This window comes from Vulpes vulpes, chromosome 4 (assembly GCF_048418805.1).
Source record: "Vulpes vulpes isolate BD-2025 chromosome 4, VulVul3, whole genome shotgun sequence".
NCBI lineage: Eukaryota > Metazoa > Chordata > Mammalia > Carnivora > Canidae > Vulpes > Vulpes vulpes.
Genome location: NC_132783.1, coordinates 117741084 through 117759517, shown reverse-complemented (window position 1 = coordinate 117759517; position 18434 = coordinate 117741084). Strand labels below are relative to the sequence as shown.

At 55.6% G+C, this 18434-nt stretch overlaps 2 protein-coding genes across 3 annotated transcripts in view; one reads left to right on the top strand and one right to left on the bottom strand.

Annotated features, from left to right (window-relative positions):
• Positions 1-3769, top strand: part of HMGXB3 (HMG-box containing 3) — a 47225-nt gene extending 43456 nt beyond the window's left edge. For both annotated transcript variants that reach the window (XM_026008736.2, XM_026008745.2), the window contains 2 exons: positions 1136-1345; positions 2360-3769. In XM_026008736.2, coding sequence (XP_025864521.1) covers positions 1136-1345; positions 2360-2827 — 678 coding nt within the window. In that variant the 3' untranslated portion in view covers positions 2828-3769. The remainder of the gene's footprint in view (positions 1-1135; positions 1346-2359) is intronic.
• A 157-nt stretch (positions 3770-3926) lies between these two features.
• The window catches only part of CSF1R (colony stimulating factor 1 receptor), a 30368-nt gene continuing 15860 nt past the window's right edge, over positions 3927-18434 (bottom strand). Inside the window, exons 10-21 of the mRNA XM_026008765.2 lie at positions 17300-17415; positions 11911-12037; positions 11668-11772; positions 11058-11168; positions 10260-10422; positions 8153-8244; positions 7929-8026; positions 6767-6889; positions 6572-6683; positions 5932-6031; positions 4937-5045; positions 3927-4836 (exon numbers count right to left, since the gene is read on the bottom strand). Coding sequence (XP_025864550.1) covers positions 4690-4836; positions 4937-5045; positions 5932-6031; positions 6572-6683; positions 6767-6889; positions 7929-8026; positions 8153-8244; positions 10260-10422; positions 11058-11168; positions 11668-11772; positions 11911-12037; positions 17300-17415 — 1403 coding nt within the window. The 3' untranslated portion in view covers positions 3927-4689. The remainder of the gene's footprint in view (positions 4837-4936; positions 5046-5931; positions 6032-6571; positions 6684-6766; positions 6890-7928; positions 8027-8152; positions 8245-10259; positions 10423-11057; positions 11169-11667; positions 11773-11910; positions 12038-17299; positions 17416-18434) is intronic.

Here is an 18434-nt window from a genome sequence, read left to right as displayed (position 1 = left end):
ACTGGAGAGGTAACCAGACACCAGATCATGTAGTGCTTTGTAGGCTGCATTAGCAGTCTGGGTTTCCTTCTGAGGGTGGTGAGGGACCCACTGGACTGTTCTGAGTAGGAATTGGGGAAGAGGTAGTTCTGATTTGGTTTAAGGAGGGCACACCTCAAGTCTGTGGAGCGTGGACAGGGTAAGGCACTGGGATAGCTCTGGGAAGGTTTCGTACTGTATGACAGAACAGGTTCAGAAAGATACTGGGGTTGGAGACTCCCTGAACAGGTACCAAATGGAGGAGGGATTCCTAGCAGAGCCCTCAGTTCACTCAGCTGCATGAGTGGGCATGGCAACTGGCTGTCAAAAGAGAATCTGATTATCAACTTCTTCAACAAAAGCTGTGTTTGAGGGGCAGGCTTGATGCCTTTCCCCTGGCAGAACAGACCCTGAGCAGAGGACTGTGTTTGTTGACTAGGGACTGGCTCATGAGAAGCACATGACCACACAGCTGTGAGAGCTACAGAGCTCAGGGCTGTGATGGGCGAGTGGTAGCACTAAGAGGTTATAGCTAAGACTGGTGGGGGTGAAGGAAGGGAGGTGGAGGGAGACACCGGGTCCCCACTGCACACACAGCTTCCCCTCCCCAGCAATGAAGTGGTTCCTGGGAAGCGCAGTCAGTGGAGGTGTTTACTAGTTTACATGGGGTTCCCATCTGGGTGGCATATCCAGGTCTAGAGGGGAGCTGCTCAAAAGCCCAGATGCTGAGACCCCATCCCCAAAGGCTGATTCCTTAGGTTTGGGATAGGGTCCAGGAACCCCCATGTCTAACCAGCTGTTAGCTGCTGGGGTTGTGTAGCTAGGAATTCGAGCCTGTGGACTAGATGGTACTTAGTAGGGCAGTGTGGAGGGTGGGGTTGGGGACCTCTTGGCCTCGATTGGAGACCAGATGCTCCCAGCTGTACTCTCTCAGGAAGTCAGGGATGAGCTGGCAACTTTATTTAGGGACAGAAATAGGAAGCAGAATGTGATGGGCTCTGGCAGGACAGCCATGGCTTTAGTCATGAAACCTGATTATTCATCTTTCTGGGAAGAAGACTCAACTCTGTCTGCTGATTTCTTAACTCTGTGCTATGCCCTCCATCTCCCTGCTCAGGTGATCTGTGGCTCCAAGTATCTTGTGCGAGGTGAGAGTGCCCGCGACCACGTGGATCTGCTTGTCTCTTCCCGCCATTGGCCACCTGTCTATGTGGTAGACATGGCCACACCAGTGGCCCTGTGTGCTGACCTCTGCTACCCCGAGCTGACCAACCAAATGTGGGGGAGGAACCAGGGCTGTTTCTCTAGCCCCGCAGAGCCACCTGTGGTAAGTTCCCTTCTGAGAAACTAGAATAAGTCCCACAGACTGACCATGTCTCACCTCCTGGTTATTTGGGAAGGCCTTCTGGGAACCATCTCTAGCATCCTTTGTCTCAACTAATATTTTGTCTTGATGCTCTGAGCCAGCATTTACTGCACAGATTTTTACCGACCAAGCCCTGTATGTGTGTGTGAGTCCCTTACATATCACTTAAGAGTGCCCAAGGTGTCCCAAGCACAGATATTTTGGGGTCAAAGGGGTTGCCTTCCAAGTACTGATAAGCCTTTAACAGTACTGCCTCTGGGAGATGTCATACACATTGGCATACTAAAGGCCTGGATCAATCAGGTCTTGGGTCTGACTGTGAATATACTGCATGGCATACCTGTTGTGATCTAGAGGCCCAGAGGCTTAGAAAACCCCACTCTAGCCAACCCTCTCCTTTTAGGAAAATGTGAAGTAAGGTCCAGAGAGGGGAGATGGACTTTGTCCAGTGTTACATAGCAGATAAGTGGCAGGACCCTCATCTCAGTATTTTAGTGCTTTGTACCAGGCAGTGATTCCTACCAGACATACGTGCACTTTGCTGGAAGAGCCGTTATTAGGACTGGCAACAGGAAGAAGGGGACGTTATCATCACTTACCTTCTCCTTATTCCCAGGGACTCACTGGCTCTGGGAGGTTGTGCCAGGCACTGCTGAAAAGCACCTGAGCCTCAGTGAGAGCCCCGCTCTCCACTCCCCTGCCGCCCAGCCTGAATTGACTAGGCATGGTAATAAGCAATAGCAGCTCAGGTAATCTAACATCTGTTCTGGGAAGTGGCCTCTGTGACTGTCACTGTCCTCCCAAGGGGATGGAAGCCCAGGAAGAGGAGAAGGGACTTGCCCCAGGAGATGTGAGCATATGTGGTAACTTGAGGGTTTCTGTAGGGCTGACTGACACCACCCCCCTTCACTCTCACCCATCATACAGCTTTTACCATAGTCATTCTCTCATGTCAGAGTGGTTTCTTATCTCTAGAGCGTATCCTGCCCGGAACTCTTGGACCAGCATTATACCGTGGACATGATGGAGGCTGAGCACTCTGTCCAGCACCCAGTCACCAAGACTGCCACACGTCACATCGTCCACGTAGACACACAGCCCAGTCCTGGTGACCCCAGCACTGGGCACCACTCTTCAGCCCTGTGCCCTGAGTTGGCACCCTATGCGACCATCCTGGCCTCCATAGCAGACAGCAAACCAAACAGTGTCCGCCAGCGGCCCATTGCCTTTGACAATGCCACCCACTATTACCTCTACAACCGCCTCATGGACTTCCTCACCAGCCGTGAAATTGTCAACCGGCAGATCCATGATATTGTGCAGAGCTGCCAGCCTGGCGAGGTGGTCATCCGAGATACCCTCTACCGCCTTGGGGTTGCTCAGATCAAGACAGAGGCAGAGGAGGAGGGTGAGGAAGAAGAGGTGGCTGCAGTGACAGTATAAGCTGGGCTCTTGCACAGGGACTGCACCGTCTCAAGCCATAGTGAGGCCCTTGCCCAAGGCAGATCCATCCAGGGGACTGACGGGAACGTTCACCTTTGGGGAGGCCTCTGATGCTGGGACTGACCAAAGAGCTTCCATTTCCTGAGCACGGTGGGGCCTGGGGTCCGTGGTTCTCAAGCTTCTGGGGGTCAGGAGAAGCACCAGGACACTCCTTACTAGCCCTGAGAGAGCACTTGGGGGACATCGTATGCTCAGCGGAGAGGAAGGGAGGGCTGAGGGAGTGCTGGTAGCTGGTGGCTTCCCTGGAGCCTCCTGTGGGTCAGGGTGGAGAACCAGGGGTAGGCTAAGGCAGAGTCCAGCGCTAGGTGGGGAGGCTGCTGCGGTCTCTCTTGCCACCCCTGGGGAATGTTCTTTCCAGCCCCTGCAGCCACATGACTTCCTTAGCCTGTTGCCTTTGACTTGGGGCCTTGGGGGCCTCATTAGCTCTAGGGGTCCCTTTGGGCTCTTGATTTTCCCAGAGGAGGGATGCATTTTCCTCTTCCTCTTCCTCCACCCAAGTTTAGGGGAAGCTGAGGAGGGAGAAACAGCCACAGCTCTCTTCCAGGACTGTCTTCTCTGCTCTGAGCTTTGAGGAAGAGGATCCCCTTCCTCCTTTCCCTGGCCACTGCTGCTGCATCCTACATCCTTTCTGGGCCCTGGACCCTCACCGCAGAGGGGATGTGGCCTGTTGGCATGACATAACCTGGCGGCAGTAGGAAAAACTCCCTTCTGTGAAGGGGAAGCAGACTGGGCCATAAGGAAACAGCGGGACTGGCTCAAGTGCCTAAGGTTTGCTTAGGGCACGGGAATTGGCCGTGTGTTATTTAATTTATTGAGAGGAGTGGAGTAGGTGGCTTTTTTCCCCTCCTTCTTCCCCTGCCAAGAATAAAATTTATTAAATTATCTGTTTTGGTGAAGCAAGAGTCAATTCCATGCTCATTGTGTGGGGCGCAGTGTGGTTGAGCATCTGAGGTGCCAAGCTGGTCACTTGACATGGAGGGTGGAAGAGACCCTGGGGAATCCACAAGCCCCCCAGGGACACACAGAACTGGAGGCCAGCTGTGTTAATGCTGTTAGTTTAATGACTGAGACATCCCGCAGGGCAACTGTTAGTTACGGGGAGTCAACTTGGAGTGCATGCTGCTTGCTTGGTGTGGCCAGCCACACGGGCCCCTGCCTTCCAGCTCAGAATGACAGGGGACTGGTCAGAACCCCGAACTTTTAGCTGCCACCTGGCTCATTGTAGCGACCAGATCCAGAGCGAGTGGGGCTGTAGAGACCAGGTTAGAGGGCGTGGACTAGGAGGTCCAATTCATTCCTAGGAGCCACCCTGCTCTGAGGCACCCGAGCCAGGCACAGTCTCTGAGCACCCTTCTGCTCTTGCCATTGGCACTCGGCTGCAGGGGGCATCCTACTCTGACAAAGCCCAAGAAGCCTGGTTTTCCCAACGTTGATAGGCACAAAACCGGTCCGTTTCCAATGAGATAAGAGGGAGAGTAGGGAAGGGGGTTCCTGGGAGTGGGAACAAGGTTAAGAGGGTGAGCTGGGGGTTCTCCCCTTTGGCATAGCAAGCATGAGGCCATAGCATTGAGAACAGTGGGCGGGGGGCTCAGCCCTAGCCCCTGACTGGCAGTGATGGCCCAGGTCCCGGAAGGGTTCTTCCCAAACTCCTGTGGATCTCACATTCCTGAGATTCAGAGCTGGGCCGAGCTGTTGAGTGAAATGACCAAGGGCAGAGTCCGTAGGCTCCCCGCCGTGGTGCCCCATCCACAGTGGAGTTGAAGCTTGGAGGAAGGGAAAAGCAGTGCTTCCCGGTCGTCTCCTCAGCAGAACTGGTAGTTGTTGGGCTGCAGCAGGGGCTGGGCAATATCCCCCTGTTCACAGCAGGCCAGGTGCTCGCTAGAGCTCTCCTCCTCTGGCTCACTACTGCTGCCACTGCCACTGCTGCTGCTTGGCAGATTGGTGTAGTCCTGGGTTGGAGAGGCCAGGGGTGGTCAGTCCTGATGGTTCAGGCCCAGCCTGGCCTGCTGGAACCACCCACCCACCCACCCTGAGGCTGGCCCCACTCACTGGCTCTCTCCTGTCTGCTTGGGCCTGCTCCTGGAGGAGGGAGCAGATCTGCTGGAAGGTGGGTCTTCGGGTGGGCTCCAGGGCCCAGCAGGCCTGCATGACGCTGTATCTGATGGGACAGAAACTGCTTATGGGTCTGGGGATCGTGACACAGCTGTGCGTGGCAAGCGGGCACACACACACACACCCCACACCTTGCAGTCTTGCCCAGCAGAGGTCCTGAAACCTAATGAGAACGGGCCTGACACAAGACCTGTGCCAAGCCCTTGACATGCATTATCTTAATCTCCCCAGTAGCCCTTGGGAGGTATTTATTTCACGCCCATTTGACAACTGAAAGGAGAAAAAGCTCAGAGGTGTTCTCTTGCCCAAGCTCCCAGAGCTAAGAAGGGGCGCTCTTGCTGCCGGCAGGTAGGTTTGAGGGCTGGGCTGAGAGATGAGTAAGTGGCTGACTAACGGGAGACTTAAGGGCAGGCGGGCTGCAGGGGCTTGGGGCTGGTGAACCGGATGGGGCACGGGGAGCGGCTGTGCTGAGTGGCCAGGGAGGAGTGCAGTGGGTGGATTCATGGCCGGCTGGCCTGTGCAGAGGCCGCGGTGCGGTGGGGGGTCAGCAGCTCCTGGTGGGCCAGCTGTGCTGAGGCAGTGGAGAGGCCGCAGTGGCTGCAGGCTGTGCAGTGAAAGGCTGGCTGACACTACGGCTTGCCAGGACAGAAGAAATGACAGGAGCCCGCCTTGAGGTCGTGATAAGAGTCTGATTTAAAAATCATTTGTGTAACCAGTCCCAGTTAGGAGACCTCTGAGAACACCCTCTAGACTACCTGGGAAACCAGTGCAAACCCTGAACTCGCTCTGAAACAGGTTTGGTTTGGCCCACTGTGGGGGAGGTAAAGCCTGGCCCTGGACCACCCGATAGGGAGACTGGGACCAGGTGCACTTCTAGCCCCTTCAGCCAAAGCCTGGGGTATCTTCTTTCCTCCCTGGGGTCCCTCACTTACATGTTCTTGGGGGCGAATGCAGGCTGGGCCATTTGGTATCCATCCTTCACTAGTTTATAGAACTTGCTGTTCACCAGGATGCCAGGGTAGGGGTTCAGCCCTGCAAAGGCCAAGATCGCGTAGGAGACCATGCTCAGTGCTCACCTTCATCTGCCCCACACCCACATACATCTTGGGAAGGCTGGGGTGCGCATTACAAAGGCCGTAGGCTTCAATAGAACTGGGGGGTTTTCACAGAGGCCTCGCAGGCCTCGTTACACCCAGAATTCCAGCACAGGCTTTGGAATAAGATGTTAGAGGAGCTTGTTGAAGGGCTTAGCCCAAGTCCCTGGGCCTAGTGCTCCAAAAGCAAGATAGGCACATTACAAGAGAAAACTGCATCGAGGAAGTGGCAACTGCATGGGCAGGCAAGTGAGGGAACAGGTTGGACAGGATGCCTGGTGGCGTGGAGCTTCTGCTCAGCCCTCACGGGAGCTGCACTGCTTGGTTTTCAGACTCTGCCCATCATTTCACTCCCATCAGCCTTTGCTCTGCCCTGGGCACCAGGTATCCTTGAGTGGCATCCTCCATGAGGTATCAGACACCATGATAACAACACGAGGCAGCCCCAGGCCTATCCTGCGCTGGGCCAGCGGCTTACCGAGTGAGAAGATTTCCCAGAGCAGGATGCCGTAGGACCAGACGTCACTCTGAACCGTGTAGACACAGTCAAAGATGCTCTCTGGAGCCATCCACTTCACGGGCAGGCGGGCCTGGCACAGCAGACACCGGTCATCTCGGACCCTGGCTCACCCCCGCTCCCCAGCCTGGCCCACCCTCACATCCCCGCACTCACATTGCCTTTGACGATGTAGTTGGAGTCATTCATGATGTCCCTGGCCAGCCCAAAGTCCCCAATCTTGGCCACACGCCCACTGGTCAGCAGGACGTTTCGGGCTGCCACGTCCCGGTGGATGCACTGAAGGGAAGTGCTTGCAGGGTTAGTCTCAGCCCCTCCCCTACTTGAGCCTGAGGTGCTGGGGGGGACCAGCCAGGGCCCCAGAAGGCCTTGGGCTCCTCATTGAGGGGGTGGGCATCAGTCATGGTCCTCTACTCTGGCTCCTGTCCCTACCTTCTACTGAGACCCAGGTCGGAGGAAATTTAATGCTGTCAGATAGTTTAGTATTTAAAAACCACCAATTGCTGTGGCCCTCTGGCCCTGAGCACCAGCTCTTGACTTGGAGCTAAGCAATCTGCTCGGGCACAGAAGTAGTGAGCCCTGGCGCTGGGAACAGCTTCTGCCCCCCTCGCTGGTTACTAACAACAGCACCTGCCACCTCTAGGGCTCTACCAAGCCAGGCTCTTCTCTAAGCATCAACCCACATTATAACCCTGTGACTATGCCCATTTTTATAGATGTAGAAACTGAGGCTCAGAGAATCGCAATAGTTGCTCAAAGTCGCACAGCAAATGGCAGAGCCAATAATCAAACTCTGGACTCCCAGATCTGCTGTAAGGAGGACGGTCACAGCTCCCTCTCACTGGGCACTTCTTGGGTTGAGTGTGTTGTACACATACCCTCACAACACCTTCTCATACTCTCACAACAACTCAGGGAGTTCCCTTCATCAGCCCCACGAGACCGTGTGCTTCACAAGGGGACACATGGGTTGTCCTGTTCACACTGTTGACCCAAACCAAGGAATGAAGCCTGTTCTTGGAAATGGGGTCCTCTGCAGCCTGCTGCACACCAGGGAGACGGGGCTACTCAGGCTGGGGCTCTCCCTGTCCTGCGGAGGAGGAACTCGCAGGCAGTTTTCTCCCACTCACTCCTAGAGGCTGTGTGGCCGCTGTCCACTTGCTCTCTGGCACTCTGGCTCCTCCTTGGCTCCATCACATGCTCCCCTTTCCTCCCCTTCATCCTCAGTCATCCAGCCTCATGGGGGTAGGGGTGGGGGAGAGGTTCAGCCATCCCCCCTGCCCAACGTGATCATGCTCAGACCCAGTTTATGACTCACGTTCTTGGATGCAAGGAAGGCCATGCCCTGAGCCACCTGGCTCGAGAAATGGAGCAGGTCCCGCAGCTCTAGTGGTCGCCCATCCTCTTTGTCCAGGTCTGGTGTGGGGAGAGATGTCACGGCAGCCCCATCACACCCCTGCCCCTCCCTGCCCAGACCCCAGCAGTCCCTCTCTGCACAGCAACCCCACCCCCACCCTACCCTGCAGCCCAGCACCTCCTCACCTTGTTCAGAAAAGGAGTCGTTTGACGAAGAAGTAGAGACAGGCCTCATCTCCACGTAGGTGTCTACACCCTGGCTGGAGAAGCCGCTGTCCCTGTATAGGAGAAAGGGTTGGGGACGGTGGGTGAGTTCTTATTGCTACACCACTCAGCTCAGGCCTTGGCCTCACCAATGGGCAGGGAAGGACAGTGACCTCAAGGTCAACTTGAACATCCTTTTCTGACCGGGAATCCCATGCCACGTTCTGTGTGAGTAATCACTGATCTCTGCTTGGCCTTCCATGAGGAAGCTGACAATTTGTTCTATCGCTGGGCAGCTCTCTGCCTGCTAGAAACTCTTCACTGTCCCTCATGCCGGTCTGCCCCCTGGGATTTTCCTCCCGCTGGTCCTTGCTCAAAGGCCATAGACAATTAAGCTCCCTTTCCCCATAACAGCTCTGCAGGCATTTGAGCATATTCTAGGGCCCCTTCTTTGAGCCTTCTCTGTATGGACAGTGTCTCTCACCCACCTGGGGAGTTGTCAACTCTCCCTGTGCCCAGACCACCTCCAAAACTAGGGGCAAAACCCAGTTATTCACACTTTGAAATCTGGCCAGGTGATTCCAGGGTGCAGCCTGAGTTGAGGCCACAACTAATTTGTGAGTCTATGAATTAGCGATCTTATTACTCAGCAGGTCTGGTGGCCTGAGCTCCTACATTTCTAAGTCTCAGGTGATGCCTATGAGCTCATGCTTTGAGTTGGCAGTTGAAGAAAGCACTTCTTTAGATTGAATAGTCACTACTGCTTCTAATATTCCAACTAGGTATGATTTCTGGACTCTCTCCACCCTCTCCTGTTCCCTCTGTGATGAAGATGTGCGCCTTGACAATACCCATACTCTAGTGTTCCCAGAAAGAGAAGGGAGTGTCTTATTTATGCTGTGACCATGGCAAAGCCATCCCCTCCCTTGGTTTAGAAACTATACTTCCATTAATGTGGCCTGGGAACCCACTGGCAAGATTGGTTCACATGCCATTTGTCCTTGAAGTTGCTCCACTGAGCACTTTCCCCACCTGTATGTTTGAAGATAAGAAGTTAATACTTTACTTTAGTTCTCATTTTGATTTGACCTGGCCTGAGGTTCCAGCCTGCAGGGGCCCGTCATGAGCTGCCCTCTCAGAGGGGCAGCAGAGAATAGAAGAGGAAGCAGATCCTGCCAGCCCTCATATTCGAGGATACTGGGTGGAATGAAATGGCCTCCTTCCCCTTTCGCCTCCCCAGGCTTGGCAGCTGACAGTGGCTAAGTTAGGAACCCAATGTATACCCTTCTCGTTCTGCTCCTGTCTCAGCAGCCTGACCCTGAGGCCCCACATGCCCCAAGACTGAGACTTCAGGACAGCAGTGTGGGCTCAGGTGAGTACTGGACCAGGAGTCCAGGGAACAGAGTTCTAGCCCAGGCTCCGCCTCTGCCCCTGACTCATGTGTGACAGGGAACTGGCCACTTCCTCTCTCTGCTTCCCCATGTGGCTTTGTCCATCTGCGTCCGGGTGGCTTCCAGGAATCACAGCATCATAGGATAACAGAGGAGGAAAGACTCTGAGAGGTTCAACCCCCTGATAGCTCACCCCAGGGAAACTGAGGCCCAGGTAGATCAGGGACCTGGCCACAGTCACATTGTTTTGCCCCTTCTCACCCAACAACCAGCAGACTCTGTCCAGGTGCTGTGCAGCCAGCCCCTGACAGCATCAGCCCCGGACAGCATCAGCCCCTGACAGTGTGGGAGAAATAGGGCAGTTGCCCCCAAGATCTGCCCATCTCTGCCCAGAGCCCTGAATGGATCTTGTTTGATCTTTTATATACATTAAAGTGATGATTTTATTAATGCCTGTCTCCACCAGACTCTGAGCTGCACATCTTTGCCCTCAATACTCCTAGAACATAGTAGATGCCCAAGTATTTGTTGGATGATAGGAATAAGTAGTAGAAAAGCTGAGTTGGCCCATATAAGCTGGGGTGACCTCCCCATGGCAGAGATAGGAATACGAAGGCCACACAGCCACGCAAGCCTGAGTTAGCTTTACGGCCACCCCCAGGGCTTACCCCTGCTCCTGTCCTTTGCCAGGATCTTACCTGCGGACATATTTCTTCTCCAGGTGGATGTTCTTGTAGCCAGCACCTGCCCCGGGGTCCTGGCCCACACTCAGACTGGGTCCCAGCATGGCCTCAGCCTTCCTTCGCAGAAAGTTGAGCAGGTCACCATAGCAACAGTACTCGGTGATGACCAGAACCGGGCCTAGAGCAGCCAAGAAAGTGGGGTAAGGCACGTGGACAGGAATATGAGGTGGGGCAACATGGCCCCCTGGAATGGGACTCGGGAGCCCTAGATTCTAATCCTGTCCGTGAACAGCTTTTTCTGCTCTCTGCACCTCAGTAATCCCATCTGTCTAAAGCAGAGGAATCTCCAAAACTGTATCTGAAGAATTCTTTCTTCAAAGGAAGTCTATGGTAGTTCCATATGGGTCAAGGCTGCTCTGGAAGAGGAAGGGAGAGACTGACCGTCCTGACAGGCCCTGAGGCCCATCTGTGGTGAGTGTCCAAGTGTCGTTGGATGGGAGCTTCACTCTAGATCCCCAGAATCAGACTTTCTGCACTCTAGGGATCTGCACTCTATCCCCTCTCTGGCTGACTCAGACACCCACCAAGGTCAGAACCACTGATCAGAGCACACAGAACTGTCAATCCGTCATAAACAGCTTCTGACCAATCCAGGCACCTGGTCCAGGAATTTGAGGAACTCTGAGGTCTATAGAAATCCTACAGTCACTTGGAGGAGATGGGAAGGAGAGGATGGAGTGAGGTGGCCCTGGGCCCTAAGACACTCAAGAGGCTCCAAGACCATGGGCTCCACTGCCTGCCAGGACCCCTCACCTCCATGGGTACAGGCTCCCAGAAGGTTGACTATGTTCTCGTGCTGGCCCAGGTGACTCATGATCTTCAGTTCTGACATGAGGGCCTCCTTCTCGTCTGCGTGAGCTGTGGCTGGAAGATGGAACCACAGGTCCCATAGATCGGGAGAAAGCAGGACATAGAGAGTCACACAGACAGATGGGAGACACCCAGGAGAGCAAGCAGGTGCACCCAGTGCCCCAAAGTGATTAGTGACCAAAAAAGGGAAAAGGAAAAATGCAGACACACAGATGGCAGTTAGGGAGAGAAGAGAGGTGGCTCATCCCTGAACTGCTCTTAAGTGGCAGAAAACCAAGCTGTGGCCAGATCATGGCCCAGGGTGGCCTCTGTGTGCCTGGCCTCTTTCAGGCTCCATCAGAAGCCTCCCTCTCCTGACCCAGGAGTTAGCGGGAGGCTGGAGCTCACAAAAGAGGCCAAGAGTCCTTGCCCCCAATCTCAGGCCCTGTCCCCCAGGCTCTGATAGGCCAAAAATGTGGGTGGTGCCTCTTGTGAGGCCAGGGCAGACCCTCCCCTAGCATACCCACCTTCTCCTGACTCCCCCAAATTCCCGAAGCCCCTGCTCCTCACTCACACTTCAGCATCTTCACAGCCACCTTCAGGACAGCATCCTCCTTGCCCAAACCAAAGGCTGTGGCCTCTACCACCTTCCCAAAGGCACCGGCTCCGAGAGTCTTCCCTGTGACACACACACACACATAGCCTACTTAGAGCCCTGGACAACAAAGGGCCCTTCATCTGAGGGCCCACAGGCTCCCTGCAGTGCACGCTGGCACCATGACGGGAGGGCATGGTGGGTGCTGAGATCCCATCTCACCAAACTGCAGGTTGTTTCGTGGAAACTCCCACTTCTCATTGTAGGGCAGCTGGGTGGGGTCAATGAACGTGTAGCTGTTGCCCTCGTAGCTCTCGATGATCTTCCAGCGCACCTGGTACTTGGGCTTCTGCAGGGGAGAGGGGAGGCATATGTCAGCTGGACCCACAGGCGGATCTGGGATCTCATCACTGACCCCCGAGAACAGGGGTGTGGGCAGTTCCAAGGCAGGCGGGAGGAGGCAGGGGTGGCCTGAGATGCAGGTGAGAGGGGCTGGCACTGAGAGCCCTGTCCCTGCCTGGATTGGCCTCACCATGTGACCTTCCCTTGGGCAAGCCTTTGTTTCCCCATCCCTGTATTGAAATACGTGGGCAGGGTCACCTCTGAGAGGCTTGGCAGCTCTGACAACTTGGTAATTCCTGAGCCAGGAGGGAGGGGAAGATCTTGAGCTCTACCCATTCATCCGTCCATCCTCCCATCCAAATGTTGTCTGGTTTTATTCTTAATTGTAGTAAGCTACATACAACATAAAATTTACCATCTCAACCAGTTTTGAGTAGACCCTTCACTAGTTCATTCACACTCTTGTGCAACCCGTCTCCAGAATTCTTTTCATCTTGCAAAACTCATTAAGTGACTCATTAAGCGTCTCATTAAGCGACCGTACTCATTAAGTGACTCCCCATTCCTGTCTCCCCTGAGCCCCTGGCCACTTATCTCCTGAATCCGACGACTCTAGGTACCTCATTTATTTGGAATCGTGCAGTATTTGTCCTTTTCTGACTGGCTTATTTCCCTGAGCCTAATGTCTTCAAGGGTCATCTGAGTGTCAGAATTTCTTTCCTTTTTAAGGCTGAATAACATTTCCAGACAAATATTTCACCAGGTTCCTATTAGTGCTAGACACCATGGATTCAGACCCGAAGAAGATAAAGCCCCTGCCCCCACGGAGTTTGCATGCAAGGGGCTAAGACAGGCCTTCACCTCAACCAAATGTACATGTCTGACATTTTCATATAGTGCTGTGGAGAAAATAAAACAGGGTAATGGGCTAGAGAGTGCTGGTCCGAGGGCAGGTCAGGGAAGGCCCCTGAGGAGGTGCGAAGCCGGTCGGATGACCGTCGCAGGCTCAGTAGGTAGCAGATGCAGAGGCCTGCAGTGGGCAAAGTCCTAGCCAGTGTGCGGGGCTGGAAGCTGCCGTGGGCTGCAGGGTGGTGGGGATTGTTCCAGAGGTGGCAAATCTTGAGCACTGGGATAGGTGAGTGGATTCCCTCCTACCTGCACCGAGGAGCCCTTGAGGGTGGGATGGAAGTGAGGGAGACATCGGACTTTATATTGGTAAAGCAGGAGGGAGAGGCCAGAGCCAGATCTGGGGAAGAGAATGGCTGCCTCCCTTTCCTGCCCAGGGTGGCAGCTGCCTGGGGGCATCATGCCAGGGGGGGTGCCCATGAGAAGTGCTGATGGAAGAGGGACTTTAGGGGGAAAGTGGAAGCTGGGCTTGGATGGTAGAGGACACTGAGGCCTTGGGTCAGCAGTCCCACTCTTTCCGGTCGGCCCCAGGGGACAGGGACCAGCTGGGCTGTGCTTAGCAGCTGGGCGCCTTCTCCAGGCACCCAGCCTGGGGGAGCTAAAGGGTACGTGAATGGGTGTTGGGGAGGCAGGCAGCCGGGGGCTGCAAGTTGCACCAGATGAAGAGAAAAGACTCCAGAGAGCCGTAGGGAAGAACTTCCTGATGGCAGTTTGGGAGAGGAGACTGTGGTTAGACACAAGGAAGAACTTCCGGGTTCTGATTCTGGAGGGAGCCTGCCAGCAAACTTAACATCCATGCTACGGTTTGGGGAGGAGAGTCGGAAGCAGGAGCAAAGGAGGAGGCTCCCGAGTCACAGAGGACTCCAGCCTCGTGTGGGGTGACTTCCCCAGCTCAAAACATGGAGAGAAAGCCCCAGGGGGTGGGGGGGGACTCTCTGACCTCCCCCCCCCCACCGCCACTTCCATCTCCAGGGGCTCCTGTGGCCAGAGCTGTTTTTCCTCCTCGCCACTTCTCCTTCTGGCCCCTGCAGCTGAGTCAGCCCCCTCCCCAGCACTGCCCGCCCCCAGCCAGGCAGGGGTGTTGGGGAAAGGGGGTCTCCAAGGAGGAAGATGTCCTCTGGCTGGATCTCAGGTCTCTGAATCTCAGACTCTACCTGGAGGAAGACGCAGCCCCCACCCCCCGCCTCCCCCTCCACACCTCTGGCATTCAGACAGAATGGGAGGCAGCCTGCAGCTCAGCTTCTGTGCCCTTGGCCGCCCAGGGCTTCTCCCTTGGGGTGCCCGCCTGACGGAGAGCCCTTCCAGGGAAGTCGGGACGGGCCACCTGGGCCAGGTTTCCTAATGGCAGTAGTTGTCCCTAATGGCAGCGTGCTCCCTGAGCACCCGCTGTGGCAGCACACTGGGTGTGCGTCATCTCACTTACTCGGTAGGACAGGCCCAGGCCCAGGCCTCACCCCACTTCCCCTCAGTGACTGAGATGGACAGGCCGACCTCCAAGTCCTGTGACCCTCCCCATCTAGGCCTGCCGGTTCTGGGCTGCTGGATGTTCTCTGTCTTAGGAAAAGGTAGGACCTCAACACTTCCCACTGGAAACCCTGGGGACCCTCCAGTACTGCCCCAGTTGGCCTCCAGGCCCCAGAGCTCAGTTCTGACTCCAGGATCCCAACCCTTCCTGCCTCCCTGCCTCATCCTTTCCTCCTTGCCTCCTTCCTCCTTCCAGCCTGCTGACTCCTGCCTTTTTCTCCCCCCTACCCCCAGCCCCACCCCCGTGGTCTCTCTAGGGGCCAGAAAGGTGATGACTCAGGCCTGAGGCAGAACCAACCCTTCCCCCCCCTCACTGCAGGCGCAGGCAGGGAGGACGGGCCAGGCTGGGTCCCCAGTGCAGAGGCAAAGCTCAGAACCCCATGGGGCAAAGCAGAGGGGAATTGGACGGAAGGGCCTAGAGGCAAGAGCATGACCATCTTGACCCCTTGAGGTTTTGTCCCATGGGATGCCCTCCTTTTCTTGGCCTTAGATTGATTGGTTCAGGGGGGCAGTTACATTTCCTGGATGGGAAACAAGGTGGCTGGGATCACATGTTCCAAAAATGGTCCCATGGAGAAGAGGGTAAGGTGTCCCCAAGCCAATGCTGGCCCAGGGAGCTGGGCACCTCAAGGTAGAAAGGGCTGGAGAGGGAACTGGGCCCTACTCTGGAATCTCTGCAGGAGTGTCCTGGGCTGAGGAGGCAGTTCTAGGGGGGGCAGTGGGAGGCAGTTTTCAGCTCCATAAAAGGAAGAAGTTTGCAACAATTGGAGCTGCTCAGAGAAGGAAGAGGTGGCCACAGGAGTGAGTTAAGGCCTGTCCACAGAGGTGGGCGAGCAGGGCCCAACAACCACTGTGGGTGTGTGGTCAAGGAGATGCCCAGTCTGGGACACTCCTACAATCCCAAGATGCATGAGCTAACATGGGTTCCCCAGGCCACTTCCTCCTGGCACAAGGGCGTGCAGCTTCTGTCCTGAGCACTGTCTGTGCCCAGCGCCTTGCTAAGTCCCCTACATGCAGTCCCTTGTTAAATCCTCATGACAACCTGGTGGGACGGCCACCATTATTAAACCCATTGCACAGATGGAGAAACAGAGACACCCCCAACTTCCCCTGAGTTACCGTAGTTGGAGACTGGCAGAGGCAAGATCCACATCCATCCAACTCCCAACCCCTGGCTCTTAAACCAGACTATCAGTAGGCTCTTGGAGTGTCAGAGGAGGAAGACTGGTAACCAGTCCCATGGTACAGGTGGGGAAACTGAGGACTAGAGTGGGCAATGAGTCAGCCAAGGTCACACGGCAAATAAGAGTTTCCGAGCGGGACCCAGATCCTTCAAGTCTTGACCCGGCAGCTTCGCTTCTTGGAGGCTGTGGTCAAAGCTGCCTCTTCAGGCTGGGTGTTGGCATAAGCATGAGAGCTGAGCCCATGGGACCCCATGAGCCCCCTCATCCCATCCACACTATGTCCTCTTCTCATACTAAAACCCCCAAGGCAGGGGTGCAGAAGAGAAGGCCCAGAGGAGGCCCACAATGTGGGTTATTCACCCCTAAATCACAATGCTCCCTTATTCGAACCCACTGATGGCTCTGAGCCTACAGGATGGAGCCCAACTCCTTGGACTCCCCAACCTGCCTCCTCTTCTAGGCACCATTTCTAAATCTTGCCTTGGTGGTCCCCCCCACCCCACCCTCCCTCGGGTACACATTGCCCTCTCCCCCAGAGATACCATTTCCAACCCTTACCGTCCCTCTGCTGCACCCTGCATTCTCCAAGATCTGGCCCACTCATGACAACCACCACCTTCTCCAAGCAGTCTCCCTTCCCCACTAGGGGAAGGCATCCATCCCGCTCTGACCTGGCCCTCAGCCACTGTTGCAGGGGACACCATCTATTGTGTAGGAAGGCAGCGAGGCGGGGTGGCAGGAGGCCTCGGGCTGCCATGTGGGAGGCACCTGGGACCTTTGAGCTGGTTCTTCAACCTCGCCAGCCCTCAGCGCCTTTAACTCTAAAATACTGACTGCCAGACAGTCCCTGCTTCCAGCTTGTCGGGAGGGGAAGATAAGATGATTCAGTGTTTCACATGATGACTAGGAACATGGTTTCTTAAAACCCAGCCTCTGCCACCGACCAGCCGTAGACTAGGGCAGCTGCCTCCACCTCTCGGAATCTCAGCTTCCAACTCTGTAAAATGGGCTTAGCGATGCTATCCACGCGCTGTGATTGTCGAGGACATTCAGTGAGAGGAAGTAAGTAACAGGCTTCACAACAATGCCCCTAAAATTGCCATCGCTGACTGAGAGCTCAGAGTGACAGGCGGTGCACTAAACGTCAATGTGCCGTCCATGGCAGCTTCCATTAGCAGTAACTAGTGAAGGGGATGATGATGGTCAAGCCTTCCTCCTCCACTAGACCGCCCACCACCCGACGTGAGACACAGACCTGGCCCCGTGAGGCCCTCTCTGTGTGCTTGAATCCCCCAGCGGGGACAGCCCCCCATGTTCCCGCTCACCCGGAACACCATTCCTCTCCCCACTGCATCCTTGGCTCTGTAATCCTCACCCTCCCTTTTCTGGTTGTTTGACAGGCAACCACCTCTTGCTCTAGACAGTGAACCCCTCGAGGGAAGAGCCTCAGAGGCTCTGAGTTTTGGCTCACTCAGCACCCGGCTGCTCATGTTAGCATACAGTTGGTGCCCACTAAAGAGCTGTTGGCTGAATGGCTGACAGAATGAGGGGGGCTACAGGGTGGATTGTTGCAACCTGGTGCCACCGCCCCAGGGTCTGGCTCATTCTGGTGCCCAGATGCGCCCTCCCCCCGCCACTGCCCTGCCCAGGCTCACCTGCTTATATTTGTAGAAAAGCAGCAAGAGCAGCAAAAGCAGCAAGACCATGATGGACATGCAGGTGACCAACACAGGCGTGAAGAGTGGCTCGTCAGGAGGCTGGATGTGGGCTCCTGGAAGGGGTGGAGCAGAGGAGTAAGCCGGAGGAGGGGGCCTCCGAGACCTCCTGCCACCACTGAGATCAGGCCACTGCACTGCCTGGAACACAGTAGGTGCTCAATAAATGCCTGTTGACTGAACAAAGTGTCTTCTCACCCAGAAGGCCCCAGAGCCTCAGGGAGTATTCCTATAGACCTTCTGCCAGCCGTGGGCAGGGAGGACAGCCCCTCCAGTTCTGCTCACACCCAGCCCCAAATCCTGCTCAGAGTCACAGCCTCTGTGGCTGGGGAGCCCCTCAGGTCGCTGCAGTACCCCCTCCTGCCAGTACAAGGAGCCTCTGCAGCAGGCTGGCCTGGCGCCCAGCTGTGGCTTCTGTGTGTACGCATGCACGCATGCACACACTCACGCACACCATACACACTCCCACCCACCCCCACCCCCAGGGATGGGCGTTCACCACCCACACCTCCGGGCAGCTCACACAGAAAGGCCTAGCGCTTAGACTGAAATCTGCCCTCCCAGCATTTCCCCCACTGCTTTCTCGAACCTCCCTTGGAACCACAGCCTTTCTGAGGGTCTGAAAGCTTGGCTTATGGCCCCTGGGCCTCCTCTTCCCAGACCAATAACCTTACTTCTTTCAATACGTTTGAAGGACACAGTGTCCACCATCTTGCCCAGATCAATAGTGTGGGGGTCTGAGGCCAAATCTCCCCTCTGCCTCTTAAGAGACGTGTGACGTCGAATCTGTGACTTCTCCCTAAGCCTCTGGTTCATCGTCTCCCAGGTGGGAAGGAAAATAGTGCTCACCTCCCAGGCTTGTGTGAGCTGAGACAATGACCGTAAGGTGCTCAGCACGACGCCTGGCACAGCGTAAGTCAGCGCAACATCCGTTTAGATTTGTTCACATACGCCCCCCAGCAGTGAGACAGAGCAGCTGCAGGCAGCTGCGTGTGGAGTCTGGGCCTAGTCGCAGCTGCTCCGAGGCCCCCGCAGGGCCCCCGCTGAGCTGGGCACAGGCTCCCGCCCTGCGCTG